Source organism: Coloeus monedula (genome assembly GCF_965178545.1).
Source record: "Coloeus monedula genome assembly, chromosome: 22".
Classification (NCBI taxonomy): Eukaryota; Metazoa; Chordata; class Aves; order Passeriformes; family Corvidae; genus Coloeus; species Coloeus monedula.
The window spans coordinates 8,069,314-8,091,024 of record NC_138802.1 but is presented as its reverse complement, the minus strand read 5'-3'; the positions used below and the strand labels follow the sequence as shown (position 1 = coordinate 8,091,024).

The following is a 21,711-nucleotide window of genomic DNA, read 5'->3' as shown; positions in this document are numbered from 1 at the left end:
CGTTGGGTACCACTGGGAGTCTGCACCCCACTCAGGTTATCCTGGTGTTGCTGGATACCACCGGGGCTCTGCATCCCCCGTGAGTGATGCAAGTGCCACTGGGTAGCACTGGGGCTCTGCATTCCTTCCAGGTGATGCTGGTGAAGGTGGGGGCGTCGCTGGCGGTCCCTTGGTGGTGCAGGTGACACCAGGGAGCCTCGTCAAGGGGGTGGGTGGCACCGCCGAATTCGCCTGCTCTGTCTCTGGGGACTCCCGTGCCCGTGTGGAGTGGCTGAAGGAAGGTGGGGAGCTGCCCCCCACCCACAGCGTGCGGGACGGGGTGCTGCGGTAAGGAGGAACGCGGGACAGGGAAGTGGGACCCCCACCCTGGCCCTCCATGGGGTCTCTCACCCTGGTGGTGTCCCCGCAGGATGCCGGAGCTGGCGGCAGGGGCGCAGGGCGTGTACGTGTGCCGGGCCAGCGCCCCGGGCGGGCAGGCGGAGGACAGGGCCACCCTCACTGTCCAGGGTAGGAGTGTCACCCTGGCACCAGGGGACATGGGCACCCCCTGACCTGTCCCCCACTAACAAGAGCACCCCAAGACCCCCATGTCCCCACACCGAGGGGCTCCCCAGCACCTTCCATTTCCCTACACTCACAGGTACCCAGATACCCGCACTGCCCATGGTGACCCCAAATCTCTCCTCAAGCCAGCAGACACCCCAATACCTCCCACTCTTCCGCATGCCTGTGGACACCCCAACACAATCAATCTCTCCCCACCCCTACGGACACCCCAGTGCCCCCTATCTCTTCCCACACCCATGTCCACCCTGGTGCCCCCCATGTCTCCCCATGCTCCCAAGGACTCCAGCACCTCTGACCTCTCCCCCTTCCCACAGCCACCCCAATTGCCCCACATCCCTCAGGAGCCCCATTTTTCCCTATCTCCCACTCCGGTGCCAGACTGTGATGCCTCCCTGTGCCGGGGGCTCACCCCAGAACCCCACTGTCCCCCCAAGCTCTCCCCAGGGCCCTGATCAACATCCGGACCGCGGTGCAGACGGTGCTGGCAGGGACAACAGTGGAGCTGGAGTGCCTGGGCTTGGGGGAACCCCGTCCCCATGTCACCTGGAGCAAAGTAGGGGGCCGCATCCGCCCCGGGGTGCTGGTCCGCGCTGGCACCCTCACCATCGAGCAGGTGGAGCGGGTGGACGCCGGGCAGTACCGCTGCACCGCCACCAATGCCGTGGGCACCGTCCAGTCCCACGTTATCCTCCACGTGCAGGGTGAGCATGGGGACACGGAGGTGGGGACACACACCGTGTGCCCACAGGGTGGTTACACCTCTGTGCGTCCCCAGCCGCTCCTCAAATCACCGGGCAGCCAGAGGTGAAGGAGGTGTCCATCGGATCCGCGGCCGTTTTGCCGTGCTTGGCATCCGGCTTCCCGGTGCCAGAGATTACCTGGAGCAAGGTGCGATGGAGGGATGGAGGGTGGGGGTGGCAGGGGCTGTGGGGGCTGCCTGTGGGTGCTGAACCCCCCCTGCTGTGCCACAGCTGGAGGGAGAGCTGCCAGCAGGTGCCAGGGTGCAGGGGAACGTGCTGACGCTGCCGGCCGTGCGCCCCGAGGATGCCGGTGTCTACACCTGCGTGGCCGCCAACCACCGCGGGCAGCAGACAGCTTACTACGTGCTGAAGGTGCAAGGTGAGGACAGACAGACGGACAGATGGATGCACGGGAGCGGGGGGTGACGTGCCCCACCCCTTCTGACCCCCCCGTCCCTGCAGAGCACGTGGTCCCCTATTTCGGGCAGTCGCCCCGCTCCTTCCTCCCCCTGCCCACCATCAAGGACGCCTACAAGAGGTTTGAGATCCTCATCACCTTCCGACCTGATGCTGCCGATGGTGAGCCTGTGTCCCTCACGTGTCCTGTGTCCCCCTTCGTGCCCCCTCCAGCATTTCCCCCTCCCTTCCCTGCCTTCATGCTCCTCTCCCTTCATGCTCCCCTTGCCCTCCTTTACCTCCCATTCTCTGTTCATCTGAGAGCCTCCAATTTATGGGGGGTTTCTCCTCCATTCTGGGAGGATTTTGGGGTTCCCTAGGACATGTCCCTCACCTCAGGATGGGGACTGTCCCACCTGATCCCCTGTCACCCCTCAGGGCTTCTCCTCTACAACGGGCAGCGGAAAACCAGTGGTGCTGACTTCATCTCCTTTGGGTTGGTGGGTGGACGCCCCGAATTTAGGTGAGACCTATGAGAAGGTGCTATGGGAGAGGTGGGAGATGGGCACCAGCAATCACCCGCACCCCTTGTACCCCCAAAAAATCAGGTTTGATGCTGGCTCGGGCATGGCCACCATCCGTCACCCCACAGCACTGCGGCTGGGTGAGTTCCACACCGTGCGGCTGCTCCGCAACCTCACCTGGGGCTCGCTGGGCCTGGACGGGCACCCCGCAGTCAACGGCACCTCCCAGGTATCAGCTTGGGGGGCTGTTGGGTGGGGTCAGGGTGCTGGAGGTGGTGCCCACCCTCTTGTGCCTGCAGGGGAAGTTTCAAGGGCTGGATCTGAACGAGGAGCTGTACCTGGGCGGGTACCCTGACATTGGCGCTGTGGCAAAGACGGGGCTCAGCCGGGGTTTCATGGGTGAGTGGTGGGTTCTGGGGGGCACCGGGGTGAGGGGACGCCGGGCATCATGTGTCAGTTCTGCCCATCTCCACCACCCCTCAGGCTGCGTGCGCCAGCTCCGCATCCAAGGGGAGGAGGTGGCCTTTGGGGACATGGACCTGCAGGCACATGGTGTCACCAATTGTCCCACCTGCCAGGACCGGCCGTGCCAGGTGAGGATGGAGGGGAGGAGGTGATGCCCACCCATCCCTGCCCACTGCTGACACCCATGTCACCCCTCACCCAGAACGGCGGCGTGTGCCAGGATGACAAGAGTGGCACCTACGTCTGCCGATGTCCCCATGGCTTCACTGGCAGCAACTGCGAGTACTCGCAGGCTTTGCACTGTCACCCGGGTAGGTGGCACCTCCCTCCATGGAGACGTCATCCCAGGGCCCCTCCAGGATGGGTGCTCATGGCTTGTCACCCCACAGAGGCATGTGGGCCTGATGCCACCTGCGTCAACCGGCTGGACGGGCAGGGCTACACCTGCCGCTGCCACCTGGGCAAGACTGGGGAGAGGTGCACCGAGGGTGAGCGACACAGGGACACATCTGGCACCATCCTGGGACATGGGGACGGGGTGGGGACCACCCCAGGGAAATGGGGATATGGCTGGGACCACCCTGGGGACATGGGGATGGAGATGGAAATGGAAAACGGAGATGGGGATGAGGATGGAGATGGGTATGGGTACCACCCTGGGGACACTGGCATGGAGATCAGGACCAGCCTGGAAAGATGGGCACCATGGGGATGGAGGCTGCAGTCCCCTCCTGGGGATGAAGGTTGGATCTCACCATGGGGCTGGACATCAGGCCCCACTGTGGGGTTGGAAGGTGAGGATGGAGGCTGGGGATGGATGATGGGGTCCCAACATGGGGATGAAGGTTGGGGATGGAGGGAGGGATGGACGGATGGACGGACGGATGGACGGAGGGATGGATAGATGTTGTCCCACCCTGGGGATGAAGGCTGTGGATGGATGTTGGGGTCCTGCTCTGAGGATGGAGCTGGAGGTCCCACCCTGAGGATGGGGGGGTCCCACACTGGGCACTGACTGGGATGTGCAGGTGAGGTGGTGAACGTACCGTCCTTCGATGAGGAGGGAGCCTTCGTCTCATACCCGCCCCTCACCAACGTGCACCACGAGCTGCGACTGGAGGTTGAGTTCCTGCCGCTGGCACCTGACGGGCTCCTGCTCTTCAGCGCCGGCAAAGCCGCCCCTGTCGAGGACTTTGTGGCCTTGGCCATGATCGGTGGCCACCTCGAGTTCCGCTATGAGCTGGGCTCAGGTGGGTGGCACAGGAACAGTGGGCACTGCAGAGGGGTGGCACTGGGGACCCTGGGAGTAAGGGGGTGACACGGCATTACCAGGGTTCACTGGTATCAGAGGAGTCCCTGAGCCACAGTGAGGTCCCCTGGCACCACTGGAGTCCCCAAGTGTCACTGGGGCCCCTGGGAGTCATCCTGGTCCCCAAGCATCACTGGGATACCCTGGCACCTTGGCCTCACTGGGGTCCCCAGGTGCTGCTAGGGTCCCTGAACATCAGCGGGGTCCCCTGCTGTCCCCAGGGGTTGCTGGGCATTCTTCAGGTCCCCTTGGCATCTTTGAAGTACCGTGGTGTCACTGGGGTCCCCTGGCATTACATCCCTAGCGTCCCCCACTATCCCCTGGGTCCCCAGGCACTGCCAGTGTCCCCAGGCACCACTGTCACACCACTGGGATCCCCTGGCAACACTTATAACCCCAATTGTTCCTTTGACCTCATTGAGGTCCCCAAGTATCACTGTGGTCCCTTGGCCACATTGGGGTCCACAATTGTCACTGGGGTCTTCTGGCACCACTGGGGTCCCCAGGCATGACCCTGCTACCTTGACTTCCTTGAGGTTCCCAGGTCCTTCCAGAGTCCCTTGTCACCACTGGGGTCCTCAAGCATCACCAGGGTCCCCAACCATCACCCAGGCCTCATCTCAGGTCCCTGCACATCCCTGGTTGTCCCCTGGCGTCCCCCCATGACACCACCCCTGTCCCCACAGGCCCAGCGGTGCTGCGGAGCACAGAGCCGGTGGCCCTGGGCCAGTGGCACTGGGTGACAGCTGAGCGGGTGCACAAGGATGGGACGCTGGTGGTGAATGACGCTGCCCCGGTGAAGCGCTCCTCGCCCGGCAAGAGCCAGGGGCTCAACCTGCGCAGCCCCCTGTACCTGGGGGGCACTGAGCCCCCCCTGCGCCCCCCCACCAATGCCTCCTTCCGCGGCTGCATCGGAGAGGTGAGACCCCCCTTGTGTCCCCTCGGAGGGGAGGTGACTCCCCCATACTGGTGATCCCCTTGCTGGGGAGGGAGGTGACCCCCACTGATGTCCCCTTGTTGGGGGATGACCCCTCTTGGTGTCCCCTTGGTTGGGAGGGGACCCCGTTGCTGGGGAGGGGACTTCCTTTCACATCCCCTTGTTGGAGCTCCTTCACTAGGTTGGTGACCCCCGGCCTTGGTGTCTGTCCCCTTGGTGGGGAGTGACCCTCTTGGCTGGGGGGTGGTGCCATTGGTGTCCCCTTGTTGATGTCCCCTCGTTGGAGAGGTGACCCTCCCTGGTGTCCCCTTGGCGGGGGGTGACCCCCTTGGTGTCCCGGTCGGGAAGTGACCCCGCTGGCAGGGAGGTGACGGCTGGGCGGTGTCCCCGCAGGTGTCCATCAGCGGGAAGCGCGTGGAGCTGCGGGAGCGGTTCCTGCGCAGCCGGGGGGTGCGGCCCTGCGGCCACCGCGCCCCGTGCCGGCCGGGGACCCGCGGTGAGAGCGGGGACAGGGCTGAGGGGGGGCCTGGGGCGTTTGCACACGTGTGTGTACTGTGTGCACGTTGGTACATGTGTGCTGTGCGTGCGTGTGTGCATGTGTGTTAGCGTGTGTGCATGTGCTGCGTGTGTGCACTGCGTGTGTGGGCTGCGCATGCACGTGTGCCGTGTGCCTGTGTGCACTGCCTGTGCATGTGCTGCGTGTGTGTGCACTGCGTGTGCATTTGTGTGTGTTCACTGCATGTGATGTGTGGGCTGTGCATGCATTTGTGCAGTGTGTGTGTGTGCAGTGTGTGTGTGAGCACATTCTTGTGTGTGTGTGCATGCTGTGCATCTGTGTGCACTGTGCACATGTGCGTGCTGTGTGTGCGTGCTGTGTGTGCTGTGTGTGTGCTGTACCTGTGTGTGTGTGTGCTGTACCTGTGTGTGTGTGTGTGCTGCGTGTGTTCCCTGCACGCACCCGTGCCATGTGCACACACAGCTCACACACATTCCCTGCACACACCTGTGCCTGGTGTGCCCTGTGGGTGCCATGCCCGTGTGGGCCGTGCACACTCACCCGTCACCCCCTGGTGACCGTGTCCTGCTGTCCCCAGGCCCACGCTGCGAGGAGGAGGAGGAGGAAGAGGAGGCCGAGGGCTGTCACCCCTCACGGCCCTGCTTGCATGGTGGCTCCTGTGTCCATGGCTCCTGCCGCTGCCCCCCCGGATACAGCGGGGCCCGCTGCCAGCACCGTGAGGGGACAATGCAGGGACAGGGGGGACACCTTGGGAACACGGGGAGCATGCAGGGACACTGCCAGCACAGTGAGGGGGGAGCACATGGAGGGGCAAGGGGGGAACACCTTGGGACACTTGAAGACACAGAGGGACACCTCAGGTCACTGGGGAATGGGGGCGACAAAGGAAAGGCATGGGGACACCCAGGGACACAAGGGACACACACACACTTGGGGATACTTGGAAATACCTGGGGGCATTTTGAGACAGCTTGGGACATGTGAGAACATGGGGGAAACTTGGGAACGTGGGAGGAGGTACTTAGGGACACTTGGAGGACACTTGCAGACATGGGGGGGACACACCTGGGGACACCTGGAGACCCTTGGGGATCGACTGAGGACACAGAGGGACACCGGAGGACACAGAGAGACACCTGGGGACATGGCAGGGACACACGCTTGGGGAATACTTGGGAATACCTGGGAATAATTGAAGCCACCTGGGGACATGCGGGGACACCTAGGGACACGGTTGAGGATATACCCTTGGGGAATACTTGGGGATACCTGGGAACAACTGGAGACACCTGGGGACATGGTGGGGGGATACATGCCCCCCCTTTCCCCCCTCTTCTCCCGCAGGCTCGGCGCTGGCAGAGCTGGAGCAGGACTGGCAGGAGGGCAGCGGGGGTGGCGGTGGGTCCCTGCACGTATTTCCCCTTTTTCCCCCCAAAATGCGGGTGGGGCCCCCTCCTCCCATCCCCCCCTGACCCCCATCTTTCCCCAGACGCTCCTGGGCAGTTCAGTGCTGCGTTCCAGGACGGATCCTACCTGGCCCTTCCCGGGCACCTCTTCCCTCGCGGGTGAGTGACACAGCACACCCCGGGTGGGTGCTGCCCCCCCCATGGCACCACCCCCTTTTTGGGGTGCTGCACCCCCCCACGGCATCCCTCCCTTTTTGGGTGCTGCCCCCATCACCCCCCTCCCCTCACAGCCCCCCCGAGGCTCCCGAGACCATCGAGCTGGAGCTGCGGACGCGCAGCGCACAGGGGCTGCTGCTGTGGCACGGCGCGGTGAGACGGGGACGGGGGACAGGGAGGGCACTGCCTGTGAGACCCCCTCGGGGTGGGGGTCCCAGTATCCCCCCGCTCACCCCTGCTGCATCCGCAGGAGCCCGGCGAGGGTGGCAAAGCCAAAGATTTCCTCGGCCTCGGGCTGAAGGATGGACACCTGGTGTTCAGGTGAGGGTGACCGGGGTCACCTGGTGTGGCGTGTGGCACCCAGGGGTCCCCTGAGCCCCACAAGGTGCCCCCAAGGGGCCATGCACTCTGACACTGTGCCCCCCACAGCTACCAGCTGGGCAGTGGCGAGGCCACCATCACCTCTGAAGACCCCGTCAATGACGGCGAGTGGCACCGGGTGACGGTGACGAGGTGGGCGGGGGGCTGCGGGTGGTGGGGGGTCGGGGTGGGGTTGGGGTGCAGGTGCTGACGGTGCCCCGCAGGGAGGGCCGGCGTGGGCAGCTGCAGGTGGACGGAGAGGAGCCAGTGAGTGGGGAATCACCCGGATCCAACATCATGGCCAACACCGAGGGCAGCATCTACGTGGGTACGGTGGGACATGGGGACATGGGGGGACACGGGGAGGGACGGGTCAAATGGATGTGGGATGGACATGGAGAGGACAGAGAATGAACATTGGGGCGGGAACTGTGGGATGAAGATGAGATTGAACAGGGGCGGGACATAGAATGGCCGAAGGGTGGAGGTGGGATAGGCAGGGTGAGGCATGGGATGGCACAGGGGATGGACATGGGGTGGGACACAGATGTGGGATGGGATATGGCATGGACACGGGATGGGACATGGTGGAACGCAGGGAGGGACGTGGGATGGACATGGGATGGGACCCATAGTGGTACGTGGGGTAGGGACACCTGCTGGGACACGAGAGAGACAGGGGCAGGTGTCCCAATCCAGGACACGGGTGGGCGCAGCAGGTGCCCCCCACCCACGTGGCCCCGTGTCCCCCCGCAGGCGGTGCCCCCGACCCCCGTGCCCTGACCGCCGGCAAGTTCAGCTCCGGCCTCTCGGGGTGCGTGCGGGGACTGGCGCTGGAGTCCGCCGGGATCCCCCGACACCCCATCGACCTCCGGCACGGCGCCGTGGGGGGCTCCCCGGTGCCCCCCTGCCCCTCCTAACGCCCCCTGAAACAGAGTTTGGGGGGAATTTGGCCAATTTTATTCTTTTCAAAAAAAACCACCAGGAGGAAACGGTGCTTCGCTGCCCTGGGGTGACTCCGGGGGGGGGGGCCGGGACCCCCAAAAATGTTTACACCCCACTTCCACCGGCCCCCCGAAACTGTGCAGGGGCGGCCGGGCCGCCTGGGTGCCCCCCGGGGTGGCGGCGGGGTGGGGGCGCGGGGGACAATCGGGGTGCTGGCGGGGACCCCCCCGCGGGGACAGCTATTAAAGGAGAGACAACCAGCGCGGCTGCCGTGTTTGGGGCTGCGCCGGGGCAATATGGGGGGACGGGGGGATGGGAGGGGGGGCATGAGGCTGGGGGGTGGTGGGAGCATACGGGGGAGCTGTATTGGTTTTGGAGTGCAGGGGGCTATGGTGTGAGCAAGATGGTTTGGGGGTGCTGTAGGAGGGGGGGTATAGGGGGAGGATTTAGGGGGGACAGTGTGGGGGTGCAGGGGTGTACGGGGTCCCGGGAGGTTGTGGCATAGGGAGGTGTGGTATGGAGGGGTTACGGTATTGGGGAGCGGGGGGTGGTACAGGGGGGTGTGGTGTGGGGGTTCAGGGGGTCCGGGGTGTTATGGCGCGGGTGCGTGCGGTAGAGGGGCCCGGGGGAATGGCACAGGGGTACAGAGGGGTCTGGCGGGGGTGCTGGGCTGGGGGGCTCGGGGGGGCACGGGGTGGGTGTGGGGAGGCGATGGGACCCAGCGCGGCCCCGCGCCACAGGCCCCGCCCACACAGCGAAAGCCACGCCCACTGTGCGGGATAGTCACGCCCACAATGCGAGGTAGCCACGCCCACAATGCGAGGTAGCCACGCCCCCGTGTCACACCGGTCACGCCCCCTCCCGCCGCTCACGCAAGCCCCGCCCCCCGGGCGTCCAGGGCCCCGCCCCCGGCGGCGCGAGCCCGTACCCGGCGCGCCCAAGCCACGCCCCGGGGCGGAAGCCCCGCCCCCAGCGCCCCGCGCGTCGCGGCCCGGTAACGTCAGCGCCTCGCGCCGTCAGCGCGTCGCGCTCGTGGCGTCACCGGCCCTGACGGCGGCGGGAGGGGCCGGGCGGGACCGGGACAAGGACCGGAACCGGGACAAGGGCCGGGGCAAGGACCGGGCCGGGCCGGGGCAGCCCCGGGCCGCCGGCGGGAGCGATGGCGCCGCGGCTGCAGCTGGAGAAGGCGGCGTGGCGCTGGACCGAGACGGTGCCGCCCGAGGCGGTGGCGCAGGAGCACATCGAGGCGGCCTATCGCGTCCGGCTGGAGCCTTGCCAGCGCGGCGCCTGCCGGTACCGCGGGGCCGGGCCGGGCACCGATCCCTCCCCACAGCGCGCTTGGGATCTGGGGGCTTCCCCGGCCCCCAGGGCTGGGGGACACCCTGTGTTCCCTCCCCTCGTGAGGCGCGGGGCGTTCCCCGCCCCTTCCGAGGTCCCCCGGCGTCGGTGGAGGCTCCCCCATGTTCCTTTCTCGGGGACCCCCATTCCCCGGGGCTGGGGTGGCCCTCAGCACGGTCTCCTTGTGGGGCTCCCCAGATACAGGGGACTCCCTTGGGGTGGTGGGGAACCTCTGTCCCTGTCTGCTCAAACACAGGGGCCTCCCCCCGGGTTGTGGGGAACTCCTCTCGTTCTCTGGCTCCTCAGATGTAGGGGAACTCCCTTGGGGTCATGGGGGACCCTCCTCCCTACCCGGCTCACCGGATACAGTGCACCGCCCTGGGCACCAGCTGCTGGGCTCTTCAGACGTAGGGGAGCCCCCATGGGGTTGTGGGGTCCCCTCTCCTTGCTTGTCCCTCCCCATTTATAGAAAAACCCCGGGGCTGTAGGTGACCCCTATCGTTGCCTGGCTTCTCAGATATAAGGAACTACTTCCACCCCAGGGTTGTGGGGACTCCTCTCTCTGCGAGGCTCCCCATTTATCGGGGATCCCTGTGGGTTGTAGGGAACCCCTCTCCTCGCCTGGATAGAGGGCACTTACCCTGGAGTTGAGGTGACCCCTCTCCCTGCCTGGCTTCCCAGATATAGGAGACCCCTTGGTTCCATACTCTCCTATGGGGTCCCCTTTTTACCATCAGGGGTTGGTAAAAACCCCTCTGGTTCTCCACCTCCTTCCTCACCCATGACCACCGTTTTTGGGGGGGAGTGTTCTGTCTCTCGTCCCGTTCAACATTACGGGCTTCCCCTTGTCCTTGCCCCCACATCCCCCACTGTCACCCCTCCCAGCCCCCGAGGGACGTGGGGGTGACCGCTGGGGTCTGGTTCCCCAGGAGGAACTGCCGGGGGAACCCCAACTGCCTGGTGGGCATCGGGGAGCACGTGTGGCTGGGTGAGATCGATGAGAACAGCTTCCACAACATCGACGACCCCAACTGCGAGCGCCGCAAGAAGGTACCCCCAGACCCCACCCCTGGGGCCCAGGGCGGCACTGGGGACGTGGGGAGGTGACCCCTGGCCCTGTCTCTGCCCCCCTAGAACGCCTTCGTGGGCCTGACGAACCTTGGCGCCACGTGCTACGTGAACACCTTCCTGCAGATGTGGTTCCTGAACCTGGAGCTGCGGCAGGCGCTCTACCTGTGCCCCAGCGCCTGCGGGGACAGCGTTCCCAAGGACACAGGTGCGTGGGAGAAAGGGATTTGTTCCTTTCCTCCTGAAACCGCACGTTGGGATAAGGTTTTTCAGGAGAATCCATGGGTGAAGATACAGCCGTACATCCCGTCGCTGCACTGTTAGTTTTGAGTCATCACCTGGATTTTGGGAACGAACCAACCTTAATCCAAGTTATTTCTTAGATCAGAGTGACCTGAGCTGGTTGAAAATGGTGGTTTGGTTTGGTCTTGCTTCCCAAAGTAGCCTAGTGGTGGTGGAACATGTGGATCAGGGCTGGTCTGTGCTGTCACAGAGCTGCACTTACCCCATGGCAGGGCTGAAATTTGGGTCCCAGATAGGATTAAGGCTCCCAGTTTTTCCTGGGCTTGGGTACTTTTCCCAGGGAAGCTCTGGGTCAGCACAGCTGCCTCAGCTCTGCTCCTGTTTGCTGGTGGTTTTAAATGATGTTTCAGTTCCTGGGGTAAATAAGAAGCTGTTTCTCGGGGTAATTGGTGCATGCTGTGTAAACCCTTCACTCACAGCTCGCACTGGGCACTGCAGGATCGTGGAGTTCCTAAGGCTGGGAAACTCCTCCAAGATTATCAGTCCGACCATTCCCCCAGCACTGTCAGGCCCACCATTAACCCATGTACCAAGGTGCCACATCCAGACGTTTTTTTGAGCACTTCCGGGGATGGTGACTCCACCACTGCCCTGAGCAGCCTGTTCCAGAGCCTGACCACCCTCTCCATGAAGGAATTTTCCCTAATACCCAACCTAGACCTCCCCTGGTGCAACTCAAGGTCATTTCCTCTCATCCGGTCCCTTGTTCCCTGTGAGCAGAGCCTGGCTCCACCCTCCTGTCTGGAAGTTTCAGAAAGTAAATATTTACAGTTGGACTTGATGATCCTAAGGATTTTTTCCAACCTAAATTATTTTCTATTTGGCTTGTGCTGGGATTTGCCACCATCCCCTACGTGATCCACTTCAGTTTTCCTGACAACTCAAACCACCTTCCAACCCCATCACTTTCAGTTTTAATTTCCCCTGACAAAACCAGAACAAGTGAAACACGTTTAGCGATCCCTTCTCGCCCTGAGTTCCTGCTGTGCCTTGTGTTTTCCCCAGATTATGAACCCCAGACCATCTGTGAGCACCTGCAGTACCTGTTTGCTCTGCTGCAGAACAGCAAGCGGCGCTACATCGACCCCTCGGGCTTTGTCAAGGCCTTGGGGCTGGACACGGGGCAGCAGCAGGTGTGTAGGAGGGCGTTCCTGACACTTCCAGAAGTTGGGAATCACCCTTGGGTGGTCACTGGGCAATTCCCAGCTAGGTCTGGCTTCTGGATGCAAAGATGAAGGGGGAGGTGGGGCTCCAGGCCCCTCCCAGAGTGCAGGGGGGGAACAGGAGGGGACCAGGGACATCAGGAGCACAGAGGGATCAGGAAGAGCCCAGGGAGTGATGGGATGGGGCCAGGGAGATGAGGAGGATCCTGAGGAGGAACGGGATAAGAACAGGGAGACAAGGAGGAGCCCAGAGAGTGATGGGATCAGGACATGGGACAATGGGATGAGTACAGGGACATAAGGAGGAGCCCAAGGAGCAATGGAATGAGGCTAGGAAGTGATGAGTGCAGATCAGGAGGAGCCAAGGGAAGGGTGGGATGAAGCCCAGGAGCAATGGGATGGGGCCAGGTGGGAGCCAGAGCTGCAGTCAGGGTCCTTCTGCAGGTGTTCATGGGCTGCTCCTCCCCGGGAGCAGGGGGTTGGGTAGTGGAAGGGCCCTCCCAGGGGTGAAGAGATCCCCAGGCTGAGGTGGATCAGCAGGAGCCAGCCAGGACCTGAGGGGAGCATGTGGGAGGTGAGTGCTGTGGGGCTGCAGCTGGAGAGAGCCTGGGAGAGGGGCACGGCTTGGAAATGCACTTGGAGAGGTAACAGGAGGTTTTGGAGGAAGAGCTGGGGCACTGGCAAATGTTTCCTTGGGAGGGTCAGGAGGGGAAGGAAGCCGGCCAGGGACACCAAAAGGCAGCTGAGAAAGGCCAAAACCTGTTTGTTTTTGGGAGAGGAGAACCAGGGTGGGAGAGAAAGGCCCCGAGCTGGGTGTGGGGAAGCTGTGGAGCATCACCGGGATCACCCACAGGGCGGCTTCTCATATTTGGGGTGTTTTTATTTCTCTTCTCACCTCTGATCTGAGCAGGGACAGCTGCAAAAATGAGGATCAAATGGCTCGAAAGCTCCACAGGAGGGTTTTTATCCCTTCCAGAATCCTGGGAGGAGCGGGGCAGAAGTCGAAGCCCCCGGCAGGGCTGGCGGGGATCCAGGGCAGCTCCCGCTGTGCTCCCACACCGAGGGCCTCACGCTCCCTTTAGCCAAATTCCTCTGTTTTCCTTAGTTCTCCTGCCTGGTCTTTGTTTTCCATGCAGTGCACGGAGCCTCGGCACAGCCTGTGTGGAGGGCTCGGGGTAATTAGCAGTGAGTTAGTGACAGGGTTGGGATTGTGCTGTGGTGGATTGTTAATGAACTTGGTTTTCTCTTTCAGGATGCCCAGGAGTTTTCCAAGCTGTTCATGTCCCTGCTGGAAGATACTCTGTCCAAACAGAAAAACCCAGATGTCCGGAACATTGTGCAAAAGCAGTTCTGTGGAGAGTATGCCTATGTCACGGTGTAAGTAATAGTTTTGGGAAGACCCTTTTTGTAAATATTTAAATTTTTAGAAGGATTTGGGAGGGGGAGATCCCTCCTAACAACCAGAGCAGGCAGTTAAGCTGCAGCAGAAACACTTTCTTAGAAATATTTACCTTTTCCTTTCCTGTTCCTGTGCGTGTGGTGTTGCTGTGACAGTTCTCCAGCTGCTTTTAATCCTTTAATGGGAATTTACCAATTAAACCTGCAAGTGAGCTAATGGAGTGGCAGGTCCTGCAGCCAAAAAACAGTGTCCTGGGTGTTGTATTTTCATTCCTGTGTTCTCAGAGCTATGAATTTCCCCTTAAAAATAATATAAGATGAGGCATGCGAGTCGTGACAGGTCCTGGTAGGTGCTGTTAAGCTGTTTAAACCTTCTTCTGGAGTTTTTGTGCTGTGGAGGTGTGGATCTCCTTAGCCCTGACTTCACTTTTTCTCCTGGTTTTATTCAAGGAATATTTTACTAAAGGCTGGGGAGCCCTGACATGTGAGCCATGACCTGTCCTCAGATAAATTTTTCTCTTCTTTCCCATCCCAGCTGCAACCAGTGTGGCAGAGAATCTAAACTGGTGTCTAAATTTTACGAGCTGGAGTTAAACATCCAAGGACACAAGCAGTTGACAGACTGCATAACAGAATTCCTCAAGGTATGAGCTCGCTGGGGTTGGAGTCCTGCTATTTTTAGCAAGGAATTTCAATTCCTTCCTCCAATTCACAGCCTTCGAGGTCGGTGTCAGAGTGAAGCCACTGACTTGGCTCGGTGAGATGCATTTAAGTGAAAATGGTTTTTTCTGCAGACCCGAAAAATGAGGATTGAGGCATAGAGCAAGGAATGGTTCTGTGATATCACATGCTTCTGTTATGGCTTTAAAAAGCACTTGGAAGTTGCATTTTTAGTTAAAATACTTTGCCAGGAAAGTTAGGGAGAAGTCTCTGCCTGCTTTGTCACAGATAGCACTGTGAGAACGGCTGCTTTCCATGTTTTCTGTGTCAGTGCTCATCTGCGTAGCAACAGGAGACATTCCCTGCTGAAAAATGTGCTCTCAGAAGTACCAGGGAGCTCCGGGAATAGCTGCAGGAACAGCTGCAAGTGCTCTCAATTCAGCTTGAAAATTTGCCTGGATCTGAAGTTCAGCTCTGGCACACTAAGGTGTGGATTCCACTCAAATTATTTGGGACAGAGCTAACCCGAACCCCTTCCCTGAGCTCCTCGGTAGCTGGTGCACTCAGCAAACCAGTTGCCCTGCCTGGAAGGTCTGCTATGAAAAAGAAACTGGTTTGGGTGCACACATTAAACTCCTGAATCAGTGAACTTGACATTTGTCTGCTCCTGCTTCACACAAACAGCCCTGTGACGTTTTTTAGAGGGGTTGGAATTTTCCTCTGGCCTAATCCTGCCCTTGGCTCTGCTTAGGCAGTGAGTGACTCTTGCATGGTGATTTTGGGTGGCTGAGCAGAGGGCTGTAGTTTCCAGGCTAAAATGTGGCTTTACATTAACTGGGTCCACGTGAACTCATAAAAGGGGTGATTTAATTACTTTCTTTGGTATAAACCAACTCAGTCAAGTGAGGAGCAAGAGTAAGAGATCTGAGAACTTGGAATGGGGCTTGATTCAGTCTAAAATTTGTCTTAAAGTGAGAGCAGCCTGCTATGGCCATGCTGTAAAGGGCAGTTATTAGTGTGTCTTTAACTCAGAGAAAAATTTGGGAAGCAGCTAAAAAGAGACTTAAATAGTTAAAATAACTTTGGTGCTTCTCACTCTCCAGCTGTTGTGTAGCTCAATTGACTTTTCAGAGGTGACATGTTCTCAAGACCTTTCCCTCTGCCTCTCCACACTCAGGAGGAAAAATTAGAAGGGGACAATCGTTATTTTTGTGAGACTTGTCAGAGCAAGCAGAACGCCACGAGGAAGATCCGGCTGCTCAGCCTGCCCTGCACCCTCAACCTGCAGCTCATGCGCTTTGTGTTTGACAGGTGAGTGGGAACCCCTGGAAGCTCTTTGGGAAGTCACTTGCCCTGCTCTTCCTGCTTTAATTTGAGGGGTGTCGGGGTGTCTGAGCCTCTCTGGGGATGTTCAGGGGAGTTATTTTGGGATGTGAGCTGTTACTGCTGTGCTCTGAGCCGAAGCTTTGCCTCTGCACAGACAAACTGGCCACAAGAAGAAGCTGAACACCTACATCGGCTTCTCAGAGCTGCTGGACATGGAGCCTTTCATGGAGCAAAAAAGTGAGTTTGGGACAGTTTTCTGTTATCTTTTCCTATTGCTTCTTGGCAGATCTCTGTAATTCTGTTTAGGAGGAAATTCCTCCCTGTGAGAGTGGGGAGGCCCTTGGCAGAGGGTGCCCAGAGAAGCTGTGGCTGCCCCTGGATCCCTGCAAGCATCCAAGGCCGGGTTGGGCGTTGGGGCTTGGAGCAACCTGGGATAGTGAAAGGTGTCCCTGCCCAATGGTCCCTTCCAACCCAAACCATTCTGGGATTCTGTGGTTCCTCTGAATCTTCTTTTTTGATTGAAAATTCTGTCAAGAGTTGTTTGAAGCCCATATTTCAAACAACATCCCTGTTATTAAGCCACAACCCTCTTAGCAATGTCCTGAAGAGCTGTGAGTTCAAGTGGAGGCTTTGCTGCCTGGTGAAAACACAAAGTTTTAGGCCAGGAAAGATGAGTGCTGCTGGCTGCAGAGCTGTGAGTAAGTGCTGCCTGCCTTGCAGATGGTGTGTACGTGTACGAGCTGAGCGCTGTGCTCATCCACCGCGGAGTAAGTGCCTACTCCGGGCACTACATCGCCCACGTGAAGGACCCGCAGACGGGCGAGTGGTACAAGTTCAATGACGAAGACATTGAGAAGATGGAGGGGAAGAAACTGCAGCTGGGGATTGAGGAAGATCTAGGTAAAACCTTTCAGTTGTGAGTGCCCTTTTAAAATAACTCTTTTCACCAAAACCACGGGCATCCCCGGCTGCAGCCTCCTGCTCCTCCCCAGAGTGCTCTTACACGGGCTGTCACGGCTCGGAGGAGCGCGGGAAACAGCAATCCTGGTGATTGCAGCCAGATTTGCTTCGTTTCAGCCCCGTGTGAGTGTTTGCACCTCCTGATCAGCTGCTCTAGTATTTCTCTGGCTGCCACATGGCAGATAAGACGCTGATAACACGGGCAGCGGGTTCCTATCAAGGAGCAACAGGCAAGTGCCACTTCCTTGGAACAGATAAGGAGAATGCTTTCAGTTTCCTTAACACATTATGGTTCTATTTCCACTGAGGTGTTTTACTTGGAGGCAGTAAAAACAATTTTGATCCAAATAACAACTTGGAAGCTAAAACTGCCTTTTTACTCTGAGCTTTTTCCTTGGTGCTTTTCTGTTTTACTGGCTCGTCACGTGCTGCCCAGATCACCGTGATCCTGGATTGGATTTCTTGGCGATTTCTTGGCGATTTCTTGGAGAGCTTGGGCTGAGGCTGGACCTGTGGATTTCTCACTCTGCAGTCAATAAATAAGAGCAGCTCAGTGTTGAACTGGCATTTGGACTGAATTGGTTTTGTAGTGACTCAGTGTTTTGTAGTGCAGGTGCTCACAGGCAGGAGAACCAGGGAAGTTAATAAGAAATTTGCTTGCAGTGTGAGCAATCCATTCCCAGGAATTCTGGCCCACCCGGATGCTTTGCTGTGGTTGGAATTTATGGAATGTTGCTTTTCTTTAAGGCATCTTTAGAGAAAAAAACACCTGCGGATTTAAGTGCTCCCTTGGTTTGGTGTAATGGGGCATCAGCCTTCTCCCATTTCCTTGTTCTCACCTGCACGATGCTTCTTGAGGTGCTGGAATGTGTCCAGAGATGGGCAGTGGAGCTGGAGAAGGGTCTGGAGCAAGGAAAGAGAAGGGTCTGGAGAACTTCTGAGGAGCAGCTGAGGGAGCTGGGAAAGGGGCTCAGGCTGGAGCAAAGGAGGCTCAGGGGGGACCTTGTGGCTCTGCACAAGTCCCTGACAGGAGGGGGCAGCCGGGGGGGTCGGGCTCTGCTGGCAGGGAACAGGGACAGGAGGAGAGGGAACGGCCTCAGGCTGGGCCAGGGCAGGCTCAGGGTGGATATTGGGAAAAATCCTTCCTGGAAGAGGCTGCCCAGGGCAGCGGTGGAGTCCCCATCCCTGGACGTGTTCAAAAACCGTGTGGACGTGGCCCCTGGGGACGTGGTTAGTGCTGGACTAGTAGTTGACCTCATCATCTTGGAGGGCTTTTCCAGCTGTAGTGATTCCATGATCCTGCCTGTGCCAGCAGCTCTGTCCTGTTCCCTGTGTTCCCTGTGGCTCCACTCGCTCCCGGCTCAGGCTGGAGCTGGCTGGACATTGGAGCTGGCCGGACATCTAGTGGTGTGCAGGGAAACTGAGCCCTGAAAGACACCCAGAGCAGTTCAGCCTTTGTTTTTACCCTCCCCACTCACCCAGTGCAACAAAATTAGATGCAAATAAACTGCTGTGACCTCAGTTTTATAAAGCTTTATGCTTAACTGCAAGTAAATGTTCTTATTTCTTGTATTCCAATTCAAAACTGTTTGGAGAATAGAACTGAAGTGTGTTTAGGAGCCTCTCTAAGCTGGAAGCTCAATATTTGTATCAAATTTTGATGTAATTTGCCTGCAAAACTGAGGCCTTTCTTTGTTACAAATACATGTAACAGCAGGAGAAGGTCAGTAGCATAAAGTGAAGGTCTGTGGTGGGGGAGAGTCTTGGCCATGCAGATGGGAACAATTTAGAAAATTCTTGGATAAATTGCAAATAAATAGAGTCTGGGAAGTCCCCTGGATAGTGTGGGGGGAAGGGCATATGAATTTTTTCAGAATTTGGGAAAAAGAAACTTAATAATTCAATGATCCATTTAGAGTTTGACTTATGGAACGTTGTTCCTTTAATTTTTTTCTTTGCTTAAAATGGTTTGATTTTTGAAGCTGCAGCTGTAGATAAGTGTTTTCCTTGCCTGAGAATCCGTCTGGAAACGGCAGCTCTTGCAACACAACTTGACATCCCCCACCAGCTGCTCCAAAGCAACCCTTTCTGTGGCTCTTGGCTTCCCAAAAGCTTTGCTGTGTTTTTTTTGTGTCCACAATCACCTGTAAATACGATTTCTTTCCCTGAGGATTCGACTCTTTTCTTTGGAGTCAGGACACCAGAACAAGAGGCAAAAGGGAGAAAGGATGTTTTTCCAAGGGTGGCTTTTGGCTCAGAGAAGTTCCACTGGGGAGGGAAGAAAGGCTCTTGGAGAAGGGAGGTTCAGAAAAGGCTCCTAAATTTAGTCCCTTTGATTTACTCAGAAAGGCTGGAGAGATCTGGGGCTTTCTTTGGGATACAATTCTGAGTCATGCCAAGCCCAGTGCTTGGCACAGAGGCCTGGCACGGGGAAGCTGGCTGGGTGGCAAACTCATCCCGTTAATGGGGGATCAGGGAAGGAGCTCATGTGTTGCTGAGGTTTTGCCTTTTGTTCCCACAGCGGAGCCATCGAAATCCCAGACCCGTAAGCCCAAGTGTGGGAAGGGCACCCACTGCTCCCGCAATGCCTACATGCTGGTGTACAGGCTGCAGGCCCGGGAGAAATCCCTCGCAGTCGAAGTGCCAGGTGAGTCCCTTGGGGATCCCTCTCGTCCTGCAATGCTCCCGGTGGGCTAGGAGTTGGAATTTTGCTTCAAGCCCCGTTTTGGGGTTAGGAAGTTGCTGGAGCCCCTCTGCTCTGGTGCCAGGTGGGGAGAGCTGGAGAAGGCCCCGGGGAGATCTTAGAGCCCCTCCCAGTGCCTGAAGGGTCTCCAAGAGAGCTGGAAAGGGACTTGGGACAAGGGTCTGGAGTGTCAGGACAAGGGGGAATGGCTTCCCAATGCCAGAGGGCAGGGTCACAAGGGTTTTGGGAAGGAATTCCTGGCTGTGAGGGTGGTGAGGCCCTGGCACAGGATGCCCAGAGCACCTGTGGCTGCCCTTGTATCCCTGGCAGTGTCCAAGGCCAGGTTGGACATTGGGGCTTGAAGCAGCAGGGGATAGTGGAAGATGTCCCTCCCAACACAGCCCACTCCATGATGCCATGATTTTTGAGTGTTGTCCAGGAGCCCCAAAGGTGCCATGTGGCACCTTGGTGTCTTGACCAGTGAAACCCCTGGGTTTTCACAGCAGTTAATTAACATTAAACTGCTGATCCCTCCCATGTGCCCACTCAGACATCACTTTCTTACCCAACTGGTCAAGCTGGGAAGGGGTCAGGAGGAGATCCTCCCGCTGGGATTCGCCACCGGGATCCTGCTTGCATTCCAAGGGCGCAGGAGAACAGCGTGGTTAAATGTCATCAGCAATGCACGAGGAGGTGAATAATCCTGACAGATGTCAGGTTCCCTCTGCGACTGCCTCAGCTTTGCCACAGCAGGAACAAATGACATGAAAATAAAAAGGCTCCAAATCCCGAATGGGAATTTGGGCTGAGCGCCTTCATGCCATGCTTTAGAATTATGGGGGTTCCAGAACTGCCTGTGGGTTTAGTGTTTCCTGTTCGGCTGCTCCTTGATTAGAAACACTAATTAGACCCCTGGTGCTGAGGTGTGTTCCCCCTTTACTCCTTTTCTGTGGAGCAGAGGTGGTGGGTCCCTTTGGATCCCTGCAGAGGGGGTAAATCATACACCTTATTCCCCCCTAATAACACCCCAAACCTTTCCCAAGCCCCCCCTGTTTAAAACACACCCTCCAAGCCATAAAACTTCAGGAATTAGCACTAATTCCTGCCTGGATCTGTATTTTCAGCCTGTTTCCTGAGCTTTCTTGCTCTCCCTTTCCTCCTACCCTTCTGCCCAAAACAATAACTCAACAAAAACCTCTCCACCCAGCTCCAAATTCCTGCACAGCCCCGCGGTTGCCTTTGTTTCCCGTGGAATCCTGCCAGAGAACAGGGATTGAAGGGCAGCAGTCAAGCTCTGCGGTTGTGGGGAGGTTTCATGGAACTGTAAATTTGAGGCATTTTGCTTTGATGCTGTTAAAAAGCAGCTTTTCCGGGACAGTGGAGAGACGTAACTTGGCTCTGACCTCAAGGAGGTCAGGCTGGTTATTTTTTAATACTGAATATTCTCCCAAGGTGGATATTTTGGTCAAGAATTAACCTTTTTGCAGATATTTTAGCTCTTCAAAATAATTCTAAATAGGAAAAGGTCTCAGATAAGCAGAGCTTCCCCCCCGCTCCCTCCCACCAGCCCTGTGAGGGAAGTGGTTTATCTTCTTTTTTCCCTGCTGAGATTTGGTTTTTTTGGGGTTTTTCCATCAATGGCAGCAAAAATCCCCATTTCCCTCACCTTTCTGTGGATCTGCCGTGGCTAATCTCCCATCTCCTGAGGGCTCTTTGCCCTTGGGTTTGCAGTGTGCTGGATCGCAGGTCGTGAGAGGCTTCAGGTGTGTCCACAGGGTGAAAAGCTTTTGTTTGCCCCCAGCAACGATGAGGCAGGACACAGGAGCTGCACTTAAAGTAGCAACCAACCCCAAGTAAATTATTTTCTTGGGTGCAAAACTTTGCATTTAATCATCTGCAACCATCAGTATCAGAGAGAGCAACATCCGCGTGCTTGGCTTGGGGAAAGACCTCGCCCGGCAGGGCTGCGGGAGGGAATTTTTAGGTTTGTTATCCCCAGATAACCCGTGGTAATTAACATAGCTGGCATTTCCCCTTCAATTCCTGGGGTTTCTTTTTCTTTCCCAGCTTTTCTGCAGGAGCTCGTAGAGCGGGATAACTGCAAGTTTGAGGAGTGGTGCAATGAAATGGCCGAGATGCGCAAACAGAGCGTGGCCAGAGGCAAGATCAAACACGAGGAGGTGAAGGAGCTCTACCAAAGGTTACCCGCCGAAGCTGGTCTGTAAGACATTGTGGAGTATTGCTGTAGTAGAGCTGTTAAGCTTAGGAATGATTTGTGACTAACCCCCAAGTGCTGTGGCCTTGCTGGAAGGCATTCCTGCAGCCCTCTGGAAGGGGAGAGCTTCATGCATGCTTGCATTTGTTTTCTCTTGCTTCTTTCCCTGCCTTAACCTATTTTTCTCCTTTCTTTGCTCATTCTCATGGCCTCTG

The 21,711-nt window shown here is 57.9% G+C and overlaps 2 protein-coding genes across 10 annotated transcripts in view; both read left to right on the top strand.

Annotated features, from left to right (window-relative positions):
* HSPG2 (heparan sulfate proteoglycan 2) overlaps nt 1-8,558 on the top strand; it is a 40,032-nt gene extending 31,474 nt beyond the window's left edge. For all 6 annotated transcript variants that reach the window (XM_082295713.1, XM_082295709.1, XM_082295710.1 and 3 more), the window contains 23 exons: nt 132-327; nt 410-507; nt 1,002-1,268; nt 1,343-1,455; nt 1,539-1,686; nt 1,770-1,886; nt 2,142-2,226; nt 2,312-2,456; nt 2,527-2,626; nt 2,711-2,820; nt 2,895-3,003; nt 3,082-3,180; nt 3,721-3,942; nt 4,688-4,920; nt 5,332-5,434; nt 6,033-6,170; nt 6,800-6,853; nt 6,945-7,020; nt 7,152-7,230; nt 7,328-7,398; nt 7,507-7,590; nt 7,662-7,765; nt 8,194-8,558. In XM_082295713.1, coding sequence (XP_082151839.1) covers nt 132-327; nt 410-507; nt 1,002-1,268; nt 1,343-1,455; nt 1,539-1,686; nt 1,770-1,886; nt 2,142-2,226; nt 2,312-2,456; nt 2,527-2,626; nt 2,711-2,820; nt 2,895-3,003; nt 3,082-3,180; nt 3,721-3,942; nt 4,688-4,920; nt 5,332-5,434; nt 6,033-6,170; nt 6,800-6,853; nt 6,945-7,020; nt 7,152-7,230; nt 7,328-7,398; nt 7,507-7,590; nt 7,662-7,765; nt 8,194-8,357 — 2,915 coding nt within the window. In that variant the 3' untranslated portion in view covers nt 8,358-8,558. The remainder of the gene's footprint in view (nt 1-131; nt 328-409; nt 508-1,001; nt 1,269-1,342; nt 1,456-1,538; nt 1,687-1,769; nt 1,887-2,141; nt 2,227-2,311; nt 2,457-2,526; nt 2,627-2,710; nt 2,821-2,894; nt 3,004-3,081; nt 3,181-3,720; nt 3,943-4,687; nt 4,921-5,331; nt 5,435-6,032; nt 6,171-6,799; nt 6,854-6,944; nt 7,021-7,151; nt 7,231-7,327; nt 7,399-7,506; nt 7,591-7,661; nt 7,766-8,193) is intronic.
* An 896-nt stretch (nt 8,559-9,454) lies between these two features.
* The window catches only part of USP48 (ubiquitin specific peptidase 48), a 30,202-nt gene continuing 17,945 nt past the window's right edge, over nt 9,455-21,711 (top strand). For all 4 annotated transcript variants that reach the window (XR_014227027.1, XR_014227028.1, XM_082295651.1 and 1 more), the window contains exons 1-11: nt 9,455-9,675; nt 10,650-10,770; nt 10,855-10,996; nt 12,097-12,224; nt 13,507-13,631; nt 14,188-14,296; nt 15,490-15,623; nt 15,793-15,875; nt 16,359-16,538; nt 19,120-19,245; nt 21,349-21,498. Coding sequence is in view for 2 of the 4 variants with exons in the window: in XM_082295651.1 (XP_082151777.1) it covers nt 9,542-9,675; nt 10,650-10,770; nt 10,855-10,996; nt 12,097-12,224; nt 13,507-13,631; nt 14,188-14,296; nt 15,490-15,623; nt 15,793-15,875; nt 16,359-16,538; nt 19,120-19,245; nt 21,349-21,498 (1,432 nt within the window). In the remaining 2 variants the exon portion in view is untranslated. The remainder of the gene's footprint in view (nt 9,676-10,649; nt 10,771-10,854; nt 10,997-12,096; nt 12,225-13,506; nt 13,632-14,187; nt 14,297-15,489; nt 15,624-15,792; nt 15,876-16,358; nt 16,539-19,119; nt 19,246-21,348; nt 21,499-21,711) is intronic.